General features: G+C 41.7%; 1 protein-coding gene across 9 annotated transcripts in view; it reads left to right on the top strand.

The window, feature by feature from the left end:
- PTPRM (protein tyrosine phosphatase receptor type M) overlaps nucleotides 1-19,749 on the top strand; it is a 1,024,381-nt gene that overhangs the window by 400,835 nt on the left and 603,797 nt on the right. For all 9 annotated transcript variants that reach the window (XM_069731071.1, XM_069731069.1, XM_069731074.1 and 6 more), the window contains exon 6: nucleotides 2,982-3,156. In XM_069731071.1, coding sequence (XP_069587172.1) covers nucleotides 2,982-3,156 — 175 coding nt within the window. The remainder of the gene's footprint in view (nucleotides 1-2,981; nucleotides 3,157-19,749) is intronic.

The raw sequence follows: 19,749 nt of genomic DNA, 5'->3' as shown, positions 1-19,749 counted from the left end.
TCGTACTGACCCGCAGAATAAAGCTGTCTTATCAATTTTACTACACTTGGAACGGTATAAAAAAAGCAAAAAACAAAAATCAGTTGCCGAATTGCTGGTTTTTGTTCATTCTGTCTCCCAAAAATCGGAATAGAAAGCGATCAAAAAATGTAATGTGCCCAAAAATGGTACCAATAAAAATGTCAGCTCATCCCGCAAAAAAGCAAGTCATGTCATGACTGTGTCGGCCGAAATATGGAAAAATTATAACTCTCAAAATGTGGTGATGTCGTTTTTGCAATAAAAAGTGTCTTTTAGTGTGTGACAGCAGCCAAACATACAAACCCGATATAAATCTGGTATCACTGTAATCGCACTGACCTGAAGGATAAAGTCGCCTAACCACTTATACCACATGAGGAACGGCGTAAACAATCAATAAAACCAATTCTTCACATGCTGTTGATTTTTTCATTCTGCCTCCCAAAGATTGCAGTAAGGCTCGGAGCACATTTATCCTGAGATTCCATCGGGGTTTCCGTGTAAATCTCCGAAATATGTGATTCAGACAGAACCTCTGGCGGAAGATTCCCTATAATGAGACAGAATGTTGTATTTGGGGCTAACACAATTTTGGTGTTAAAAATGTAAATTACTCTTTCTTCAGTGCCCAATGGTATAAAATTCTGTGACACACCTGTGGTGTCAATATAATCACTGCACCCCTATAGTTTGTAATGTGGGGTCACTTATGGGGGGTTCTGCTGTTCTTGCACCTCAGGGGCTCTGCCAATGTGACATGGCACCCTCAAATCAATGCAGCAAAATCTTCACTGTAATATGGCGCTTCTTCTATTGTGGGCTTTGTACTGTGCCTCAAAAGTTGTTATCAACCATATATGGGGTGTCTGTGAACTCAGTAGAAATTATAAAACAATTTTGGGGTCCATTTTCTCCTGTTACCCTTGTGAAAATACATAATTTGGAGCCAAACTAGGAGGGGAGGGGTTTAAGGTGTTCAACACACACTTAGATAAGTTCCCAAATGGGTCTATTTTCCAAAATTTTGTCAGTTGTGGGGAGTTTCCACTGTTTAGGCAAGTCAAGAGCTCTCCAAACCTGACATGCCATGGCATAATTATTCCAGAAAATGTTACATTCAAAAAGTCAAATGGCGCTCCTCCCTTTCAAGCCCTGTCGTACATCCAAACAGTTGATTTCCTCCACATATTTGGTATCTTCTCACTCAGGAGAAATTGCACAACAAATTGTATGGAGCAATTTCTCCTTTTACCTTCATGAAAATGCAAAATTTAGAGCTAAAAAAGATTTATCTGAGAAAAATGTGTTTCTTTTTATTTTCACGGCTCTATGTTATAAACTTCTGTGATGCACCTGTGGGTTCAAGTTGTTCAGTACACATTTAGATAAATGCCTTAAGGGGTCTAGTTTCCAAAATGGTGTCACTTGTTGGGGGTTTCCACTGTTTAGGAAAATCAGGGCTCTCCAATCGTGACATGGTAATTGTTCCAGCAAATTTTACAATCAAAAAGTGAAATGATGCTCCTTCCCTTCCAAGCCCTGCCGTGCACCCAAACAGTAGATTTCTCCCACATATAGGGTATCGCCATGATCAGGATAAATTACGCAACAAATTGTATGGTCCATTTTTTCCTGTTACCTTTGCGAAAGCAAAAAAAAAATAAAGGAAAATTTTTGCGAAAGAAAAGTAAATGTTTTTTTTTTCTTTCCACATTCCAAAAATTTCTGTGACGCACCTGAAGGGTTAATAAACTTCTAGAATGTGGTTTTGAGTACCTTGAGGGGTGTAGTTTTTAGAATGGTGTCACTTTTGTGTATTTTCTGTCGTATAGGCCCCTCAAAGTCACTTCAAATGTGATGTGGTCCCTAAAAAAATGGTTTTGCAAATTTTGTTGTAAAAATAAGAAATTGCCGGTCAACTTTTAACCTTTATAACTTCCTAACAAAATAAAATTATGCTTCAACAATTGTGCTGATGTAAAGTAGACGTGGTAAATGTTATTTATTAACTATTTTGTGTGATATGACTCTCTGATTTAAGGGCATAAAATTCAAAGTTTGAAAATTGAAAAATTTTCAAAATTTTTGCCAAATTTCCGTTTTTTCACAATTAACCACATTTCATATCAAAGACATTTTACCACTATCATAAAGTAGAATGTTTCACGAAAAAACAATCTCAGAATCAGTGGGCTCCATTGAAGCGTTCCAGAGTTATAACCCCATAATGTAACAGTGGCAGAATTGTAAAAATTGGCCTGGTCAGGAAGGTGAAAACAGGCTTTGGGGTGAAGGGGTTAAAGGCAACCTGTCAGTTAATTCAAGCTGCCGTATCCATCACCAGCATAAATCAGAGAGTGACTCCATTATAGTGACTCCTGATACGTACACATAGAGAGCGACCTGTCAATTAAAGGAAGTGGGTGGGGAGAAACCACCAGAAATCTATCTGTATGTTAGACTAGTCCTCCTAGTTCCTTCATACCGATGTTTTAAACTATGTCTTTTCATTTCATAGTGAAACATACAATAGAGCAGTAACAGGGCAGGTTTGTGATACTTACTGGTTTGGGCAGGATGCGTCGGCTGATATGTTTCCTTTAAGAATAATGATACTTACAGATATCATCTGTGATATGCATAAAAGGCAACAGTTGTCTCAGTCTATAGTAATGCTGTGTTTGTAACAACCAGTTTTCATACTCTTAGTCAGAAAGTAGCATAGCCAGCAAATGTGTCTTTTCTTTGAAATTTTTATAAATATGTCCCTTTTTTTTAATACATCGCCAGCTGGATGTCTAAAAGAACAGGGCAAACATAATAACAGCAAAGCAATCAATCAGCTATTCTTTCCTACAGCAACATCTGTTTCAGGGAACAGAGGAATGAATATTCAATGTAAAGATATGGAAAATGCAAAAATTGAATATGTTTTTATTTTTTTTCGTCTCTCTTGTCAGGGCGTGAATGGAAGAGATGCTCCTTTAAAAGAGATAACAGTGAATAATGATCGTCGATTTGTGGCCATATTTAATGTGGTGAATACAACAAAGAGAGATGCTGGCAATTATCGTTGTATGATTCGTACAGAAGGAGGAGTTGGAGTTTCGAACTACGCTGAATTGGTTGTTAAAGGTACTCTACATTGTAATCTGTGTATAGTTAGCTCTTTGTATTTGTGTCAAGGTTATCGTGCTTGCTCCTTGAAACGTTTACCTTGGAGAAGATGTGAATTAAGTGCCTGAAATTTTCTCATGGGAATTTTAAAGTGATTTTTACCAAGCATTTTCTAGAAACAAATTATTATTAGATGCCTGTTCTCAGATATTTTCCTGCCATGATATATATATATATATATATATATATATATATATATATATATATATATATATACATACATACTGATATATCGTAAATATCTATATACACATATGAATACCTATCTATCTATCTATCTACGTATGTATATACATATATATATATATATATATATATATATATTATAGATACATATATATCTATATACATACATGTATACTGTATATGTAGAGAGATATACAGTTATATGAAAATGTTTGGGCACCCCTATTAATCTTAAGCTTAATGTTTTATAAAAATTGTTTTTTTTTGCTACAGCTATTTCAGTTTTATATATCTAATAACTGTTGGACACAGTAATGTTTCTGCCTTGAAATGAGGTTTATTGTACTAACAGAAAATGTGCACTCTGCATTCAAACAAAATTTGACAGGTGCATAAGTATGGGCACCCCACCAGAAAAGTGACATTAATATTTAGTAGATCCTCCTTTTGCAAAAATAACAGCCTCTAGTCGCTTCCTGTAGCTTTTAATGAGTTCCTGGATCCTGGATGAAGGTATTTGACCATTCCTCTTTACAAAACAATTCCAGTTCAGTTAAGTTTGATGGTCGCCAGGCATGGACAGCCCTCTTCAAATGATCCCACAGATGTTCAATGATATTCAGGTCTGGAGACTGGGATGGCCATTCCAGAACAGTGTAATTGTTCCTCTGCATGAATGCCTGAGTAGATTTGGAGCATTTTTGGATCATTGTCTTGCTGAAAGATCCATCCCCTGCATAACTTCAACTTTGTCACTGATTCATGAACATTATTGTCAACAATCTGCTGATACTGAGAGTAATCCATGCGTCCCTCAACTTTAACAAGATTCCCGGTGCCGACATTGGCCACACAGCCCCAAAGCATGATGGAACCTCCACAAAATTTTACTGTGGGTAGCAAGTGTTTTTCTTGGAATGCTGTGTTTTTTGGCCGCCATGCATAATGCCTTTTTGTATGACCAAACAACTCAATCTTGGTTTCATCAGTCCATAAGACCTTCGTCCAAAAAGAAATTGGCTTCTCCAAATGTGCTTTTGCATACCTCAGCTGACTCTGTTTGTGGCGTGCTTGCAGAAACGGCTTCTTTCGCATCACTCTCCCATACAGCTTCTCCTTGTGCAAAGTACGTTGTATAGTTGGCCGATGCACAGTGACACCATCTGCAGCAAGTTGATGCTGCAGCTCTCTGGAGGTGGTCTGAGGATTGTCCTTGACTGATCTGACCATTCTTCTTCTCTGCCTTTCTGATGTTTTTTTTGGCCTGCCACTTCTGGCCTTAACAAGAACTGTACCTGTGTTCTTCCATTTCCTTACTATGTTCCTCACAGTGGAAATTGACAGGTTAAATCTCTGAGACAGCTTTTTGTATCCTTCCCCTGAACAACTATGTTGAATAATCTTTGTTTTCAGATCATTAGACAGTTGTTTTGAGGAGCCCATGATGCCACTCTTCAGAGGAGATTCAAACAGGAGAACAACTTGCAAGTGGCCACTTTAAGTAGCTTTTCTCATGATTGCATACACCTGGCTATGAAGTTCAAAGCTCAATGAGGTTAGAAAACCCAAAAAAGTGCTTTAGTAAGTCAGTAAAAAGTAGGTAGGAGTATTTAAAACAAGAAAATGATAAGGGTGCCCATACTTATGCACCTGTCAAATTTTGTTTGGATGCAGATTGCACATTTTCTGTTAGTACAATAAACCTCATTTCAAGGTAGAAACATTACTGTGTCCAACAGTTATTAGATATCTGAAACTGAAATAGCTGTTGCAAAAAAAACAACAACAATTTTATAAAACATTAAGCTTAAGATTAATAGGGTGCCCAAACTTTTTCATATAACTGTATCTATAGTGAGTACGGAAAGTATTCAGACCCCTTTACATTTTTCACTCTTTGTTTCATTGCAGCCATTTAGCCGTTTGGTAAATTTGAAAAAGTTCTTTTCTTTCACATTAATATACACTCTGCACCTCATCTTGACTGAAAAAAACAGAAATGTTGAATTTTTGGCAAATTTAATAAAAAAGAAAAACTAAAATATCACATGGTCATAAGTATTCAGACCCATTGCTCAGACACTCATATTTAAGTGACATGCTGTCCCTTTCCTTGTGATCCTCCTTGAGATGGTTCTACTCTTTCAATGGAGGCCAGCTATGTTTAATTAAACCAATAGGACTTGATTTGTAAAGACACACACCTGTCTATATAAGACCTCACAGCTCATAGTGCATGTCAGACCAAATGAGAATCATGAGGTCAAAGGAACTGGCCAAAGAGCTCAGCGACAGGATTGTGGCAAGGCTCAGATCTGGCCAAAGTTACAACAGAATTTCTGCAGTACTCAAAGTTCCTAAGAGCACAGTGGCCTCCATAATCTTAAATGAAAGAAGTTTGAGACCACCAGAAGTCTTCCTAGACCTGACCGTCCAGCCAAACTGAGCAAATGTGGAAGAAGAGCCTTGGTGAGAGAGGTAAAGAAGAACCCCAAAATCACTGTGGCTTAGCTCCAGAGATGCAGTAGGGAGATGGGAGAAAGTTCCACAAAATCAACTATCACCGCAGCCCTCTGCCCTTCGGGCCTTTATGGCAGAGTGGCCTAACGGAAGCCTCTCCTCAGTGCAAGACATATGAAAGCCCGCATAGACTTTGCTAAAAAAAAACACATGAAGGACTCCCAGAATATGAGAAATACGATTCTCTGGTCTGATGAGATGAAGTAATTCTAAGTGGTGTGTGTGGAGAAAACCAGACACTGCTCATCACTTGCCCAATACAATCCCAACAGTGAAACATGGTGGCAGCATCATGATATGGGGGTGTTTTTCAGCTGCAGGGACAGGATGACTGGTTGTCATTGAAGGACACATCAGTGTGGCCAAGTCCAGAGATATCCTGGATGAAAACCTCATCCAGAGTGCTCTGGACCTCAGACTTGGCCGAAGGTTCACCTTCCAACAAGACAATGACCCTAAGCACACAGCTAAAATAACAAATGAGTGGCTTCAGATCAACTCTGTGACCATTCTTGACTGGCCCAGCCAGAGCCCTGAACTAAACCCAATTGAGCCTCTGGAGAGACTTGAAAATGGCTGTCCACCAATGTTCGCCATCCAACCTTACGGAACTGGAGAGGATCTGCAAGGATGAATGGGAGAGGATCCCTGTCATGATTCCAATGGCAGGGAATCACAAAAGGACAAGCACCACCGAGCTCTAGGGTGATGGAACCTGAGCTGACCGCGACCCTAAACCTGAACACACAAATAACAATAGCCGGGGAACGTGCCTACGTTGATCCTAGACATCTCGCAGCAGCCGAAGATCTAACTTCTCCTATTAGAAGAAACACAGACCTCTCATGCCTCCAGAGAAATACCCCACAGAAATAGCAGCCCCCCACATATAATGACGGTGAAATGAGAGGAAGGCACATACACAGTATGAAATCAGATTCAGCAAAATGAGGCCCGCTAAAACTAGATAGCAGAGGATACAAAAGTAAACTGCGCGGTCAGCAAAAAACCCTTCAAAAAACCATCCTGTAATTACTTGAACTCATGTTCCAACTCATGGAACATGAGGAGCAATTACAGCCCGCTAGAGCAACCAGCAGCAAAGAAACAATTATATGCAAGCTGGACAAGACAAAAATAAATCAAAACGTGGAACAAGAAAATCAAAAACTTAGCTTGTCCTGAAGATTACTGAAGCCAGAAGCTGAGGTAACAAAACACTCTGATAACCTTGATAGCCGGCGGGGAAATGACAAGAAAGCCCGGTTAAATAGGAAACTCCCAAATCCTAATAGAATAGGTGGACACCAGAGACAGCAGAACACAAATCACCCAGTACCATCAGTAACCACCAGAGGGAGCCCAAAAACAGAACTCACAACAGTACCCCCCCTTGAAGAGGGGTCACCGAACCCTCACGAGAACCACCAGGGCGACCAGGATGAGCCCTATGAAAAGCGCGGACCAAATCATCAGCATGAACATCAGAGGCAACCACCCAAGAATTATCCTCCTGACCATAACCCTTCCACTTGACCAAATATTGGAGTTTCCGTCTGGAAACACGAGAATCCAAGATCTTCTCCACAGCATACTCCAATTCTCCCTCCACCAGCACCGGAGCAGGAGGCTCAGGCGAAGGAACAACAGGTACCTCATACCTCCACAACAACGACCGATGGAACACATTATGAATAACAAACGATGCCGGGAGATCCAAACGAAACGACACAGGGTTAAGAATTTCCAAGATCCTATAAGGACCAATGAACCGAGGCTTGAACTTAGGAGAAGAGACCTTCATAGGAACAAAACGAGAAGACAACCACACCAAGTCCCCAACACGAAGTCGAGGACCCACGCGGCGACGGCGATTAGCAAACTGCTGAGCCTTCTCCTGGGACAACTTCAAATTGTCAACCACATGACTCCAAATCTGATGCAACCTATCCACCACCATGTCCACTCCAGGACAATCAGAAGGCTCCACCTGACCAGAGGAAAAACGAGGATGAAACCCCGAATTACAAAAGAAAGGAGAAACCAAGGTAGCAGAACTAGCCCGATTATTAAGGGCAAACTCGGCCAGCGGCAAAAAGGTAACCCAGTCATCCTGATCAGCAGAAACAAAACACCTCAAATAAGTTTCCAAGGTCTGATTAGTTCGCTCCGTCTGGCCATTCGTCTGAGGGTGGAATGCAGACGAAAAGGACAAATCAATGCCCATCTTAGCACAGAACGTCCGCCAAAATCTAGACACAAACTGGGATCCCCTGTCAGAAACGATGTTCTCCGGAATCCCATGCAAACGAACCACGTTCTGGAAAAACAGAGGGACCAACTCAGAGGAGGAAGGCAACTTAGGCAAGGGTACAAGATGAACCATTTTAGAAAAGCGGTCACACACAACCCAGATGACGGACATTTTTTGAGAGACAGGGAGATCCGAAATAAAGTCCATGGAAATGTGCGTCCAAGGCCTCTTCGGGATAGGCAAAGGTGACAACAATCCACTGGCTCGAGAACAGCAAGGCTTAGCCCGAGCACAAACCTCACAAGACTGCACAAAAGAACGCACATCCCTAGACAAGGAAGGCCACCAAAAAGACCTGGCCACCAAGTCTCTAGTACCAAATATTCCAGGATGACCTGCCAACGCAGAAAAATGGACCTCAGAGATGACTCTACTGGTCCAGCTATCCGGAACAAACAGTCTCTCAGGCGGACAACGATCAGGTTTACCCGCCTGAAACTCCTGCAAAGCACGTCGCAAGTCTGGGAAGACAGCCGACAAAATCACCCCATCCCTAAGGATACCAGTGGGCTCAGAATTTCCAGGGGAGTCAGGCACAAAACTCCTAGAAAGAGCATCCGCCTTCACATTCTTTGAACCTGGCAGGTATGAAACCACAAAATTGAAACGAGAGAAAAACAGTGACCAACGAGCCTTTCTAGGATTCAGACGCCTGGCAGACTCAAGGTAAATCAGATTTTTGTGATCAGTCAAGACCACCACACGATGTCTAGCACCCTCCAGCCAATGACGCCACTCCTCAAATGCCCACTTCATGGCCAAAAGTTCCCGATTACCCACATCATAATTCCGCTCAGCGGGCGAAAATTTTCTAGAAAAGAACGCACATGGCTTCATCACCGAGCAATCGGAGCTTCTCTGTGACAAAACCGCCCCCGCTCCAATCTCGGAAGCATCAACCTCAACTTGGAAAGGAAGCGAAACATCAGGCTGACGCAACACAGGAGCAGAAGAAAACCGGTGTTTAAGTTCCCGAAAGGCCTCCACAGCCGCAGGAGACCAATCAGCAACATCAGCACCCTTCTTAGTCAAATCCGTCAAAGGCTTAACAACACTAGAAAAATTAGTTATAAAACGACGATAGAAATTAGCAAAGCCTAAGAACTTCTGCAGACTCTTAAGAGATGCAGGCTGCGTCCAGTCACAAATAGCCCGAACCTTGACGGGATCCATCTCAATAGTAGAAGGGGAAAAAATATACCCCAAGAAAGAAATCTTCTGGACTCCAAAGAGACACTTTGAGCCCTTTACAAACAAGGAATTAGCCCGCAGGACCTGAAACACCTTCCTGACCTGCTGAACATGAGACTCCCAGTCATCAGAAAAAACCAAAATATCATCCAAATACACAATCATAAATTTATCCAGATATTCACGGAAAATATCGTGCATAAAGGACTGGAAGACTGAAGGAGCATTAGAAAGTCCGAAAGGCATTACCAAATAATCAAAATGACCCTCAGGCGTATTAAATGCGGTTTTCCACTCATCACCTTGCTTTATTCGTATAAGATTATACGCACCCCGGAGATCAATCTTAGTGAACCATTTAGCCCCCTTAATGCGAGCAAACAAATCAGTCAACAAAGGCAAAGGATACTGATATTTTACGGTAATCTTATTCAAAAGACAATAATCTATACAAGGTCTCAAGGACCCATCTTTCTTGGCCACGAAAAAAAAACCTGCTCCCAAAGGGGACGAAGATGGACGGATATGTCCCTTTTCCAAGGACTCCTTAACATAATCCCGCATAGCAGTATGCTCTGGCACTGACAGAACAAACGACCTTTAGGAAATTTACTACCAGGAATTAAATCTATAGCACAATCGCAATCCCTGTGAGGAGGAAGCGAACTGAGCTTAGGCTCCTCAAAAACATCCCGATAATCCGACAAAAATACAGGAACCTCAGAAGGAGTAGATGAAGCGATAGAAATCGGAGGTGCATCATCATGAACCCCCTGACATCCCCAGCTTAACACAGACATTGTTTTCCAGTCAAGGACTGGATTATGAGTTTGTAACCATGGCAGACCAAGTACTAGAACATCATGTAAATTATACAACACCAGGAAGCGAATCACCTCCTGATGAACGGGAGTCATACGCATGGTCACTTGTGTCCAGTACTGAGGTTTATTCATAGCTAAAGGTGTAGAGTCAATTCCCTTCAAAGGAATAGGGACTTCCAGAGGCTCAAGACTAAACCCACATCGCTTGGCAAATGACCAATCCATAAGACTCAGGGCAGCGCCTGAATCTACATAGGCATCGACGGAAATGGATGATAATGAGCAAATCAGAGTCACAGACAGAATGAACTTAGACTGTAACGTACTAATGGCAACAGACTTATCAACCTTTTTTGTGCGTTTAGAGCATGCTGATATAACATGAGCTGAATCACCACAATAAAAGCACAACCCATTTTTCCGCCTATAGTTTTGCCGTTCACTTCTAGACTGAACTCTATCACATTGCATTGTCTCAAATGCCTGTTCAGAAGACACCGCCAAATGGTGCACAGGTTTGCGCTCCCGTAAACGCCGATCAATCTGAATAGCCATAGTCATAGACTCATTCAGACCCGTAGGCGCAGGGAACCCCACCATAACATCTTTAATGGCCTCAGAAAGGCCATCTCTGAACTTTGCAGCCAGGGCGCACTCATTCCACTGAGTAAGCACTGACCACTTCCGAAATTTCTGACTATATTTCTGCTTCATCTTGCCCCTGAGAGAGAGCTAATAAAGCTTTTTCAGCCTGAATCTCTTGGTTAGGTTCCTCATAGAGCAAACCCAATGCCAGAAAAAACGCATCCACATTAAGCAACGTAGGATCCCCTGGTGCCAATGCAAATGCCCAATTTTGAGGGTCACCCCGCAGGAAAGATATAATAATCTTAACCTGCTGAGCAGAGTCTCCAGAAGAGCGAGATTTCAAAGAAAGGAACAGCTTGCAATTGTTCCTAAAATTCAGAAAACTAGATCTATCTCCAGCAAAGAACTCTGGAATAGGAATTCTAGGTTCAGACATAGGAGCATGTACAACAAAATCTTGTATATTTTGAACCTTAGCAGCAAGATTATTCAAGCTGGAAGCTAAACTCTGGACGTCCATGATAAACAGCTAAGGTCAGAGCCATTCAAGGATTAAGAGGAGGAGAAAAAAAAAATCAGCCAGGCTGCAATTAGGGCTAAGCAGCAACCTCAGAGGAGAAAAAAAAAAAAAAACTTCCTCAGACTACTTTTCCTCCTACTTCAGCCCAAACATTTTGGGCCGGCTGTACTGTCATGATTCCAATGGCAGGGAATCACAAAAGGACAAGCACCACCGAGCTCTAGGGTGATGGAACCTGAGCTGACCGCGACCCTAAACCTGAACACACAAATAACAATAGCCGGGGAACGTGCCTACGTTGATCCTAGACGTCTCGCACCAGCCGAAGATCTAACTTCTCCTATTAGAAGAAACACAGACCTCTCTTGCCTCCAGAGAAATACCCCACAGAAATAGCAGCCCCCCACATATAATGACGGTGAAATGAGAGGAAGGCACATACACAGTATGAAATCAGATTCAGCAAAATGAGGCCCGCTAAAACTAGATAGCAGAGGATACAAAAGTAAACTGCCCGGTCAGCAAAAAACCCTTCAAAAAACCATCCTGTAATTACTTGAACTCATGTTCCAACTCATGGAACATGAGGAGCAATTACAGCCCGCTAGAGCAACCAGCAGCAAAGAAACAATTATATGCAAGCTGGACAAGACAAAAATAAATCAAAACGTGGAACAAGAAAATCAAAAACTTAGCTTGTCCTGAAGATTACTGAAGCCAGAAGCTGAGGTAACAAAACACTCTGATAACCTTGATAGCCGGCGGGGAAATGACAAGAAAGCCCGGTTAAATAGGAAACTCCCAAATCCTAATAGAACAGGTGGACACCAGAGACAGCAGAACACAAATCACCCAGTACCATCAGTAACCACCAGAGGGAGCCCAAAAACAGAACTCTCAACAGATCCCCAAATCCAGGTGTGAAAAACTTGTTGCATCATTCCCAAGAAGACTCATGGGTGTACTAGCTCAAAAGGGTGCTTCTACTCAACACTGAGCAAAGGGTCTGAATACTTATGACCATGTGATATTTCAGTTTTTCTTTTTTAATAAATATGCAAAAAAAATCTGCATTTCTGTTTTTTTTTCAGTCAAGATGAGAATTCATATAGATTTACCTTTTAGGAAAGAAGAAGCAAATAATACCACCTTAAGGTAATGACATATGGCTACCACAGAGACCAAGGCAATGTCACCATCCATTGACCATGCAGTGGTGACATACCAGCTCTACAATAGTGATCTGCAGAGTGTAATCATGCCATGTACACATCCTGTGAATACACTACAACTAAATCCTGTGACCTGTAGGTCAGGTCATAGGTCTACTTTCAGCCATGGCACATTTATGAAGAGTTTGCGCACTCTTAACTTTTCCAGGATCTATAAACTCTCTCCTTAGAAATATCTAATCCTGCTCCCATATTTAGCATGGACCTGCTGCAAAACTAGTGTGACACAAATTGTGAGCCCAAAAATAAATGGCAAACATATAGATCCCCACACTATAAGTGTGCTCCACTTTATGCCCCATACAGTAATAATATCCCTTTTTGTGCATCATATAGTAAGTGTCCCTCTTTGACCCTAACACAATACATCCCATCCCATCACAAAGTGACCATACTCCCTTAGATCCCTCCACAAAGGAGCAATGGCTCCTTAGCGTCCCTCAGACCATAATGATTCCCCTTTAGTGCCCCCCACACAGTGAGGATGTCTTCTTAGTGTTCCTATATAGTTAGATTGTCACCTAGTGTCATAAAGAAGCAATCCCATGAATATTAAATCTGTGTATATATGTATGGTGTATATTGTATGTACGGTATGTTAATATACTCACCCACCACCTATTTCTCTGGGATTCAGCACCCTTCTGCTCCTCTTCTCAGAGAAGTCACTGCAGTTCACGCTGTCCTGCTCACTCTGTGCTCTGCGTGTGATCTGGAAATGTCTTCTATAGTGTAAGCCTGTGGGGCCTAGTACTGACGCTGCACAGGCTTAAATTGTTATAGACACTTCCGGGTCATGTAGAGCGCAGTATGGCCCAGGAAGTCAGCCGAGTGGTGGTGTCACTCAGAAGAGGAGCATAACGGCGCTGGAACCTGAACAAAGTGGTGGTAGGTGAGTATATTAACATGCGTACACTACACACCACACATAGAGTATATACACAGTGTTAATGAAAAATTTGTGGGATTGCTTCTTTAATCACATGAATGGTGTCCCTTTTGTGTTTTTCTCATAAATAATTAATACTAACATAGTCCTGTTATGATTATAAATGAATCAGATGGGGCTGTAGACCTCTTTCACAGCCCTCCTTCATCCTGCAGCCTATTTATCAGCCTGCACTGGTGCCTTGTCCAGGTATAGTGTTGCTGCTGTGCAATTTAGGCCTTACAATACTACTGAACAGAGAAACATTGCACACAGATGCGATGCAAACGTGTGTCTCGTCAAAGCCAGAGGTTTGATGGCCTCCTGCTCCACCATTGTAATCAACAACAGTGAGTGGTGCTTGTCCAGGGATTTAGGGCACCAGACAAAAATCTATGAGCTTGTGACCGGGGTGCCCAGTGCTTGAAGAATTACTGATAGACAGTCAATAATACTGCAATTAAAGAATGCTTGAAGCGACTTGAAAAATAGATATACATCTGTATTTGTGAAAATCTCTCTCATTCTATGAAGAATGCAGTTTTAATCGAATCATCCATAACAAGGATATGCCACACTTGGTAAGAAGCTCTATGAGTGCCATTGAATAACAATATTCTTAATATTATTTAATTACTATATATATATGTGTATCTATGTACAAAACAGGGAGAGATTTTATTTATGTATTTTTAAGAACATAATCTACAATCAGAAAATGAAAAATTAGAAAGAAAATGTTCAGAATCTTACTTAAATGAATAAAGTATAAAAATATAACTATTACAATCTCTTTAAAATTTAATGCAGAAATGTAGAGAAATATTTATGCAAATGTATCGCATTTCATAAAATACTGAATTCCATAAGAAAGCAGCCGCGGAGAGGAGTCTCGGAAGACACTTGTGGGACGTCTTTGATGAACAGTACTGTGTAAATGTTTTCTTAACCAAACATGAACTCCTGCAAACAAGTTATTATTAACTACAGTTTTTTTTATTGTTAAAATGGTTTTATATTTGTTCTAAAAATGATCAAAGGAAAAATTTGACTGATTACAATTTGCCCCATCAGCTGGAACAGTTGTGTTTTATTATTTAATTTATTTTTCTTCACCATAGTTGGGAGCATTCAAAGGTTTTTTTACCCTTAATGTCACCAGTACGCATTAAAACAGCGGCTGCTAAGAGTGCTCATTGCCTCATCGCCGTTTTAAAATGGCCATCGGGAATAAGACTGTAGCATCCCCCAGAGTTGGAGAACATGATCACAGCTGGGTTTTCCGATGCCCGATCACGTGATCGCCGATGTTCAGTGAATAACAACGATCACAAAAGGTGTGCCTGCTGTTTCAATGATTTCTCTCTCCTCTTACATGATATACAGGTGCTTCTCACAAAAATTAGAATGTCATCAAAAAGTTAATTTATTTCAGTTCATCAAAACAAAAAGTGAAACTCATATTATATAGAGTCATTACAAACACAGTGATCTATTTCAAGTGTTTATTTCTGTTAATGTTGATGATTATGGCTTACAGTTAATGAAAACCCAAAAGTCATTATCTCAGTAAATTAGAATATTTTATAATACCACCTTGAAAAATGATTTTAAAATCCAAAATGTTGGCCTACTGAAATGTATGTTCAGTTAATGCACTCAATACTTAGTCGGGGCTCCTTTTTCATCAATTACTGCATCAATGCGGCGTGGCATGGAGGTGATCAGCCTGTGGCACTGGTTAGGTGTTATGGAAGTCTAGGTTGCTTTTATAGCAGCCTTCAGCTCGTCTCCATTGTTGGGTCTGGTGTCTCTAATCTTCCTCTTGACAATACCCCAGAGATTCTCTATGGGGTTAAGGTCAGGCAAGTTTTGCGAGCCAATCAAGAACAGTGATATTGTTGTTTTAAAACAGGTATTGGTACTTTTAGCAGTGTGGACAGATGTCAAGTCCTGCTGGAAAATAAAATTTCATTCTTCAAAAAGCTTGTCGGTAGAGGGAAGCATGAAGTGCTCTAAAATTTCCTGGTAGACGGACGGCTGCACTGACTTTGGTCTTGATAAAACACAGTGGACCTACACCAGCAGTTAACATGGCTCCCCAAACCATCACGGATTGTTGAAACTTCACAATAGACCTCAAGCAGCTTGGATTGTGTGCCTCTCCACTCTTCCTCCAGACTCTGGGACCTTGATTTCTAAATGAAATGCAAAATGTACTTTCAGCTGAAAACAACACCTTAGACCACTGAACAACAGTCCAGTTCTTTTTCTCCTTGGCCCATGTAAGACGCTTCTGGTATTGTCTATTGGTCATGAATGGTTTGACACAAGGAATGTGAAACTTGTAACCCATGTCCTGGATACATCTGTGTGTGGTGGCTCTTAAAGCAATGACTCCAGCAGCAGTCAACTCCTTGTGAATCTCTCCCAAATTTTTGAATGGCCTTTTTTAAAGGGAACCTGTCACCCCCCTGGCGTTTTTGGCTTAAAGACCCACCTTGTGCAGCACTAATGCTGCATTCTGTCAAGGTGGCCCTTTTAGTTGGGGTCCCTGCCAACGCTGAAATATTCGTTTTTATAATTTGCCCCTCATACCTGTAGTTTGTACCCCCCCGTACAAACTACAGGTATGAGGGGCAAATTATAAAAACGAATATTTCAGCGTGCCCCCCCGCATGTCTTTTCCCCCGGACACAAACTCCTCCCAGCCATCACTTGGCCCCTCTGCAAGTCAGGCGCCGCCTCCACTTCCTTCATTAACGTCCCCGAAGCCTGCGCTATAAGTTCCCATCATGTGATGGGAGTCGAAGGGCAGTGCATGCCTGAAAAAAAACTTACAGCGCAAGCGCCGTGTACATTAAAAACCCCTTCCCGACATGCGTCGTACTATTACTGCGCATGTCGGGTCCCCTGCTCATCGCCAGAACCCACATCAAAGTCGTGACATGACAGCTGTTTTATACATGTGCGCGCAATAGCGGCAGATGAAATCACAATTCACCCGCCGCTATTAACCTGTTAAATGCCGCTGTCAAACGCACGGCCGGAAATGAGTGCATCGCCGACCCCCGTCTGCTATGTAGCAGACCCAATCGAGTTGTGCCAGCTTCTAGCCTCCCATGGAGGCTATTGAAGCATGGCACAAGTTAAAAAAAATGTTTTTAAAAATATGAAAAAAAATAAAAAAACAAAAGTTTAAATCATCCCCCTTTCGCCCCATACAAAATAAAACAATAAAAAAAATCAAACCTACACATATTTGGGATCACCGTGTTCAGAATCGCCCGATCTATCAATAACAAAAAAGCTTTACCCTATGCGCTAAACAGTGTAGCAAGAAAAAAATTAGAAATGCCAGAATTACGTTTTTTTGGTCGCTGCGACATTGCATTAAAATGCAATAACAGGTTCTTTTGATCGCCCATCTGCACAAATGTGGTATCATTAAAAACAGCAGCTCGGCACGCAAAAAATAAGCCCTCACTCGACCCCAGATCACGAAAAGTGGAGATGCTATGGGTATCGGAAAATGGCGCTTTTTTTTTTTTTTAAGCAAAGTTTTGAATTTTTTTTCACCACTTAGATAAAAAATAACCTAGACATGTTAGGTGTCTATGAACTCGTAATGACCTGGAGAATCACAATGGCAGGTCAGTTTTAGCATTTAGTTAAGCTAGCAAAAAAGCCATTCAAAAAACAAGTGTGGGATTGCACTTTTTTTGCAATTTCACCGCACTTGTAATTTTTTTCACATTTTCTAATACAAGACATGGTAAAAACAATGGTGTCGTACAACTCGTCCCGCAAAAAATAAGCCCTCACATGACAATATTGATGGAAAAATAAAAAAGTTATGGCTCTGGGAAGGAGGGGAGTGAAAAACGAAAACGCAAAAACGAAAAAGGGCCGCGACGAGAAGGGGTTAATGAAGGAAGTGGAGGCGGCGCGCGGAGGGCCTGATTGAAGGCTGGGAGGCATTTGTGTCTGGGGGAAAAGACATGCCCCCCTAGACAAACAACAGGTATGAGGGGCAAGTTATAAAAGCAAATAGTTAAGCATTGGCAGGGACCCCAACTAAAAGAGAATGCGGCATTAGGGTTGCACAAAGTGGCTCTTTTAGTTAAAACCGCCTGGGAGGGTGACAAGTTCCCTTTTACCCCTTTCTGCCATTAGACGTACTATTCCGTCCATGTGACCCGGGCCCTACTTCCCATGGATGGAATAGTGTGTCATAGGCGATCTCCCGTGCTCACTGGAGGAGCGCGGCCGAATGCCGCCGGGTGTCAGCTGATTATTACAGCTGACACCCGGCACTGTGTCACGGACCGTTCCCGGCACATTAACCCCTGGAACACTGTGATCAAACATGATCGCAGCGTTCCGGCGGCATAGGGAAGAATCGCACGGGGAGGGGGCTCCCTGTGTGCTTCCCTGAGACCCTCGGAACAACGTGATGTGATCGCGTTGTTCAGAGGGTCTCCTATCTTCTCCTTTCTGCAGGCCTCGGATCCAAAATGGCCGCAGGGCTCCTTCCGGGTCTTGCAGGGAGGTGGCTTGCAAGCGCCTGCTTAGAGCACAACGCGATCTGACACTATAACATAACGTACCCACCCTGGGGAAATGTTGTAAAGTAAAATAATATATATTTACATGTGTAAAAAAAAAATCCTAAATAAATAAAAGTACACATACTTAGTATCACTGCGTCCATATCGACCCGATCTATAAAACTGGCCCACTAGTTAACTCCTTCAGTGATCACCGTAAAAAAGAGGCAAAAAACAACGTTTTATTATCATACTGCCGAACAAAAAATGGAATAACACGCGATCAAAAAGACGTATATAAATAAACATGGTACCTCTGAAAATGTCATCTTGTCCTGCAAAAAACTAACCGCCATACAGCATCATCAGCCAAAAAATATAAAATAGATTTTATCGTATAAAAGCGCCAAAACATAAAAAAAGATATAATTGAGGTATCGCTGTAATCGTACTGACCGCAATATTCGGTGCATACCCGAGCATCCGATGCAAACTGGAGTAGCAAGCACTTGTGCTCAATACTAATCGCGACATATTCTATAAGACTGCCTAATGTTATCAAATTCTGTGTCGTGCCTGTGGGTTCAAAATGTTCACTATACTCGTGGATAAAATCCTTGAGAGATTTGGTTTCCAAAATGGCGTCACTTGTGGGGGATTTCCACTGTTTAGGCATATGAGGGGCTCTGCAAACGCAATATGGCATCCGCTAATTATTCCAGCCAATTTTACATTCAAAAGTCAAATGATGCTCATTCCCTTCTGAGCCCTGCTATGCACCTAAACTGTAGATTTCCCCTCAAATAAGGTACGGCGCATTCAGGTTAAATTGCATAACAAATTAACAAATTTTATGGTCCATTTTTTAGTGTTACCCTTGTGAAAATAAAAACGTTTGAGTCTAAAGTAAATTTTTTGTGAAAAAATAAAATGTTCATTTTTTCCTTCCACATTGCTTTAGCTACTGTGAAGCACCTGAAGGGTTAATAAACTTCTCGAATGTGGTTATGAGCACCTTGAGGGTAAAGTTTTAAGAATGGTGTCACTTTTGGCTATTTTCTATAATATAGACCCCTCAAAGTGGCTTTCAATGTACTGTGGTTCCTAAAAACATGGTTTTATAAATTTTGTTGGAAAAATGATTAACCGCTGGTCAACTTTTAACCCTTCTAATCCATACTGAACACCTACTGCTCGTCCACAAACACCATACACGGACTTCATCAGGAAGTCTGTGTTACTGTTTGGGTTCGGCTGCCCGAACACCAGGTGTTTGTCACGCTGTCATGTGCATGATAGCGCAGCAAACACCGGTTCTGATCGGCGATGAAATCATCCCCGCTGGTCAGAGAGCCGCAGTTCCCACGTTGTCAAAGGACAGTGTGAGTGCTCGGCTGTGATCGAAGCTTACCTCGAGTTACTGGTGTCAGCGGATGGGACTACAGCTCCCATCATCCGACACCTAATGTTGCTAATAACAGTGAAAGCAGGAGCTACTGATGGGTATGTTCATTAGCCGATTCCTGCCCTGTAGATAAAGAATTTTTAAAAAACCTGGCATGGGTTCCCCTGTATAATAGATGTGCCTTTTCTGGACAGCGGCGGGTTTCTATTTTTAAGCTGGGGGGGGCAATATCCATTGCCCCTTACCAGCCTGAGAATACCAGCTTCCAGCTGTCTGCTTTAGCAAGGCTGGTT

This window comes from Ranitomeya imitator, chromosome 6, assembly GCF_032444005.1.
Source record: "Ranitomeya imitator isolate aRanImi1 chromosome 6, aRanImi1.pri, whole genome shotgun sequence".
NCBI classification, from domain to species: domain Eukaryota; kingdom Metazoa; phylum Chordata; class Amphibia; order Anura; family Dendrobatidae; genus Ranitomeya; species Ranitomeya imitator.
The sequence above is the reverse complement of the archived record's forward strand: the minus strand, read 5'-3'. Positions and strand labels throughout refer to the sequence as shown.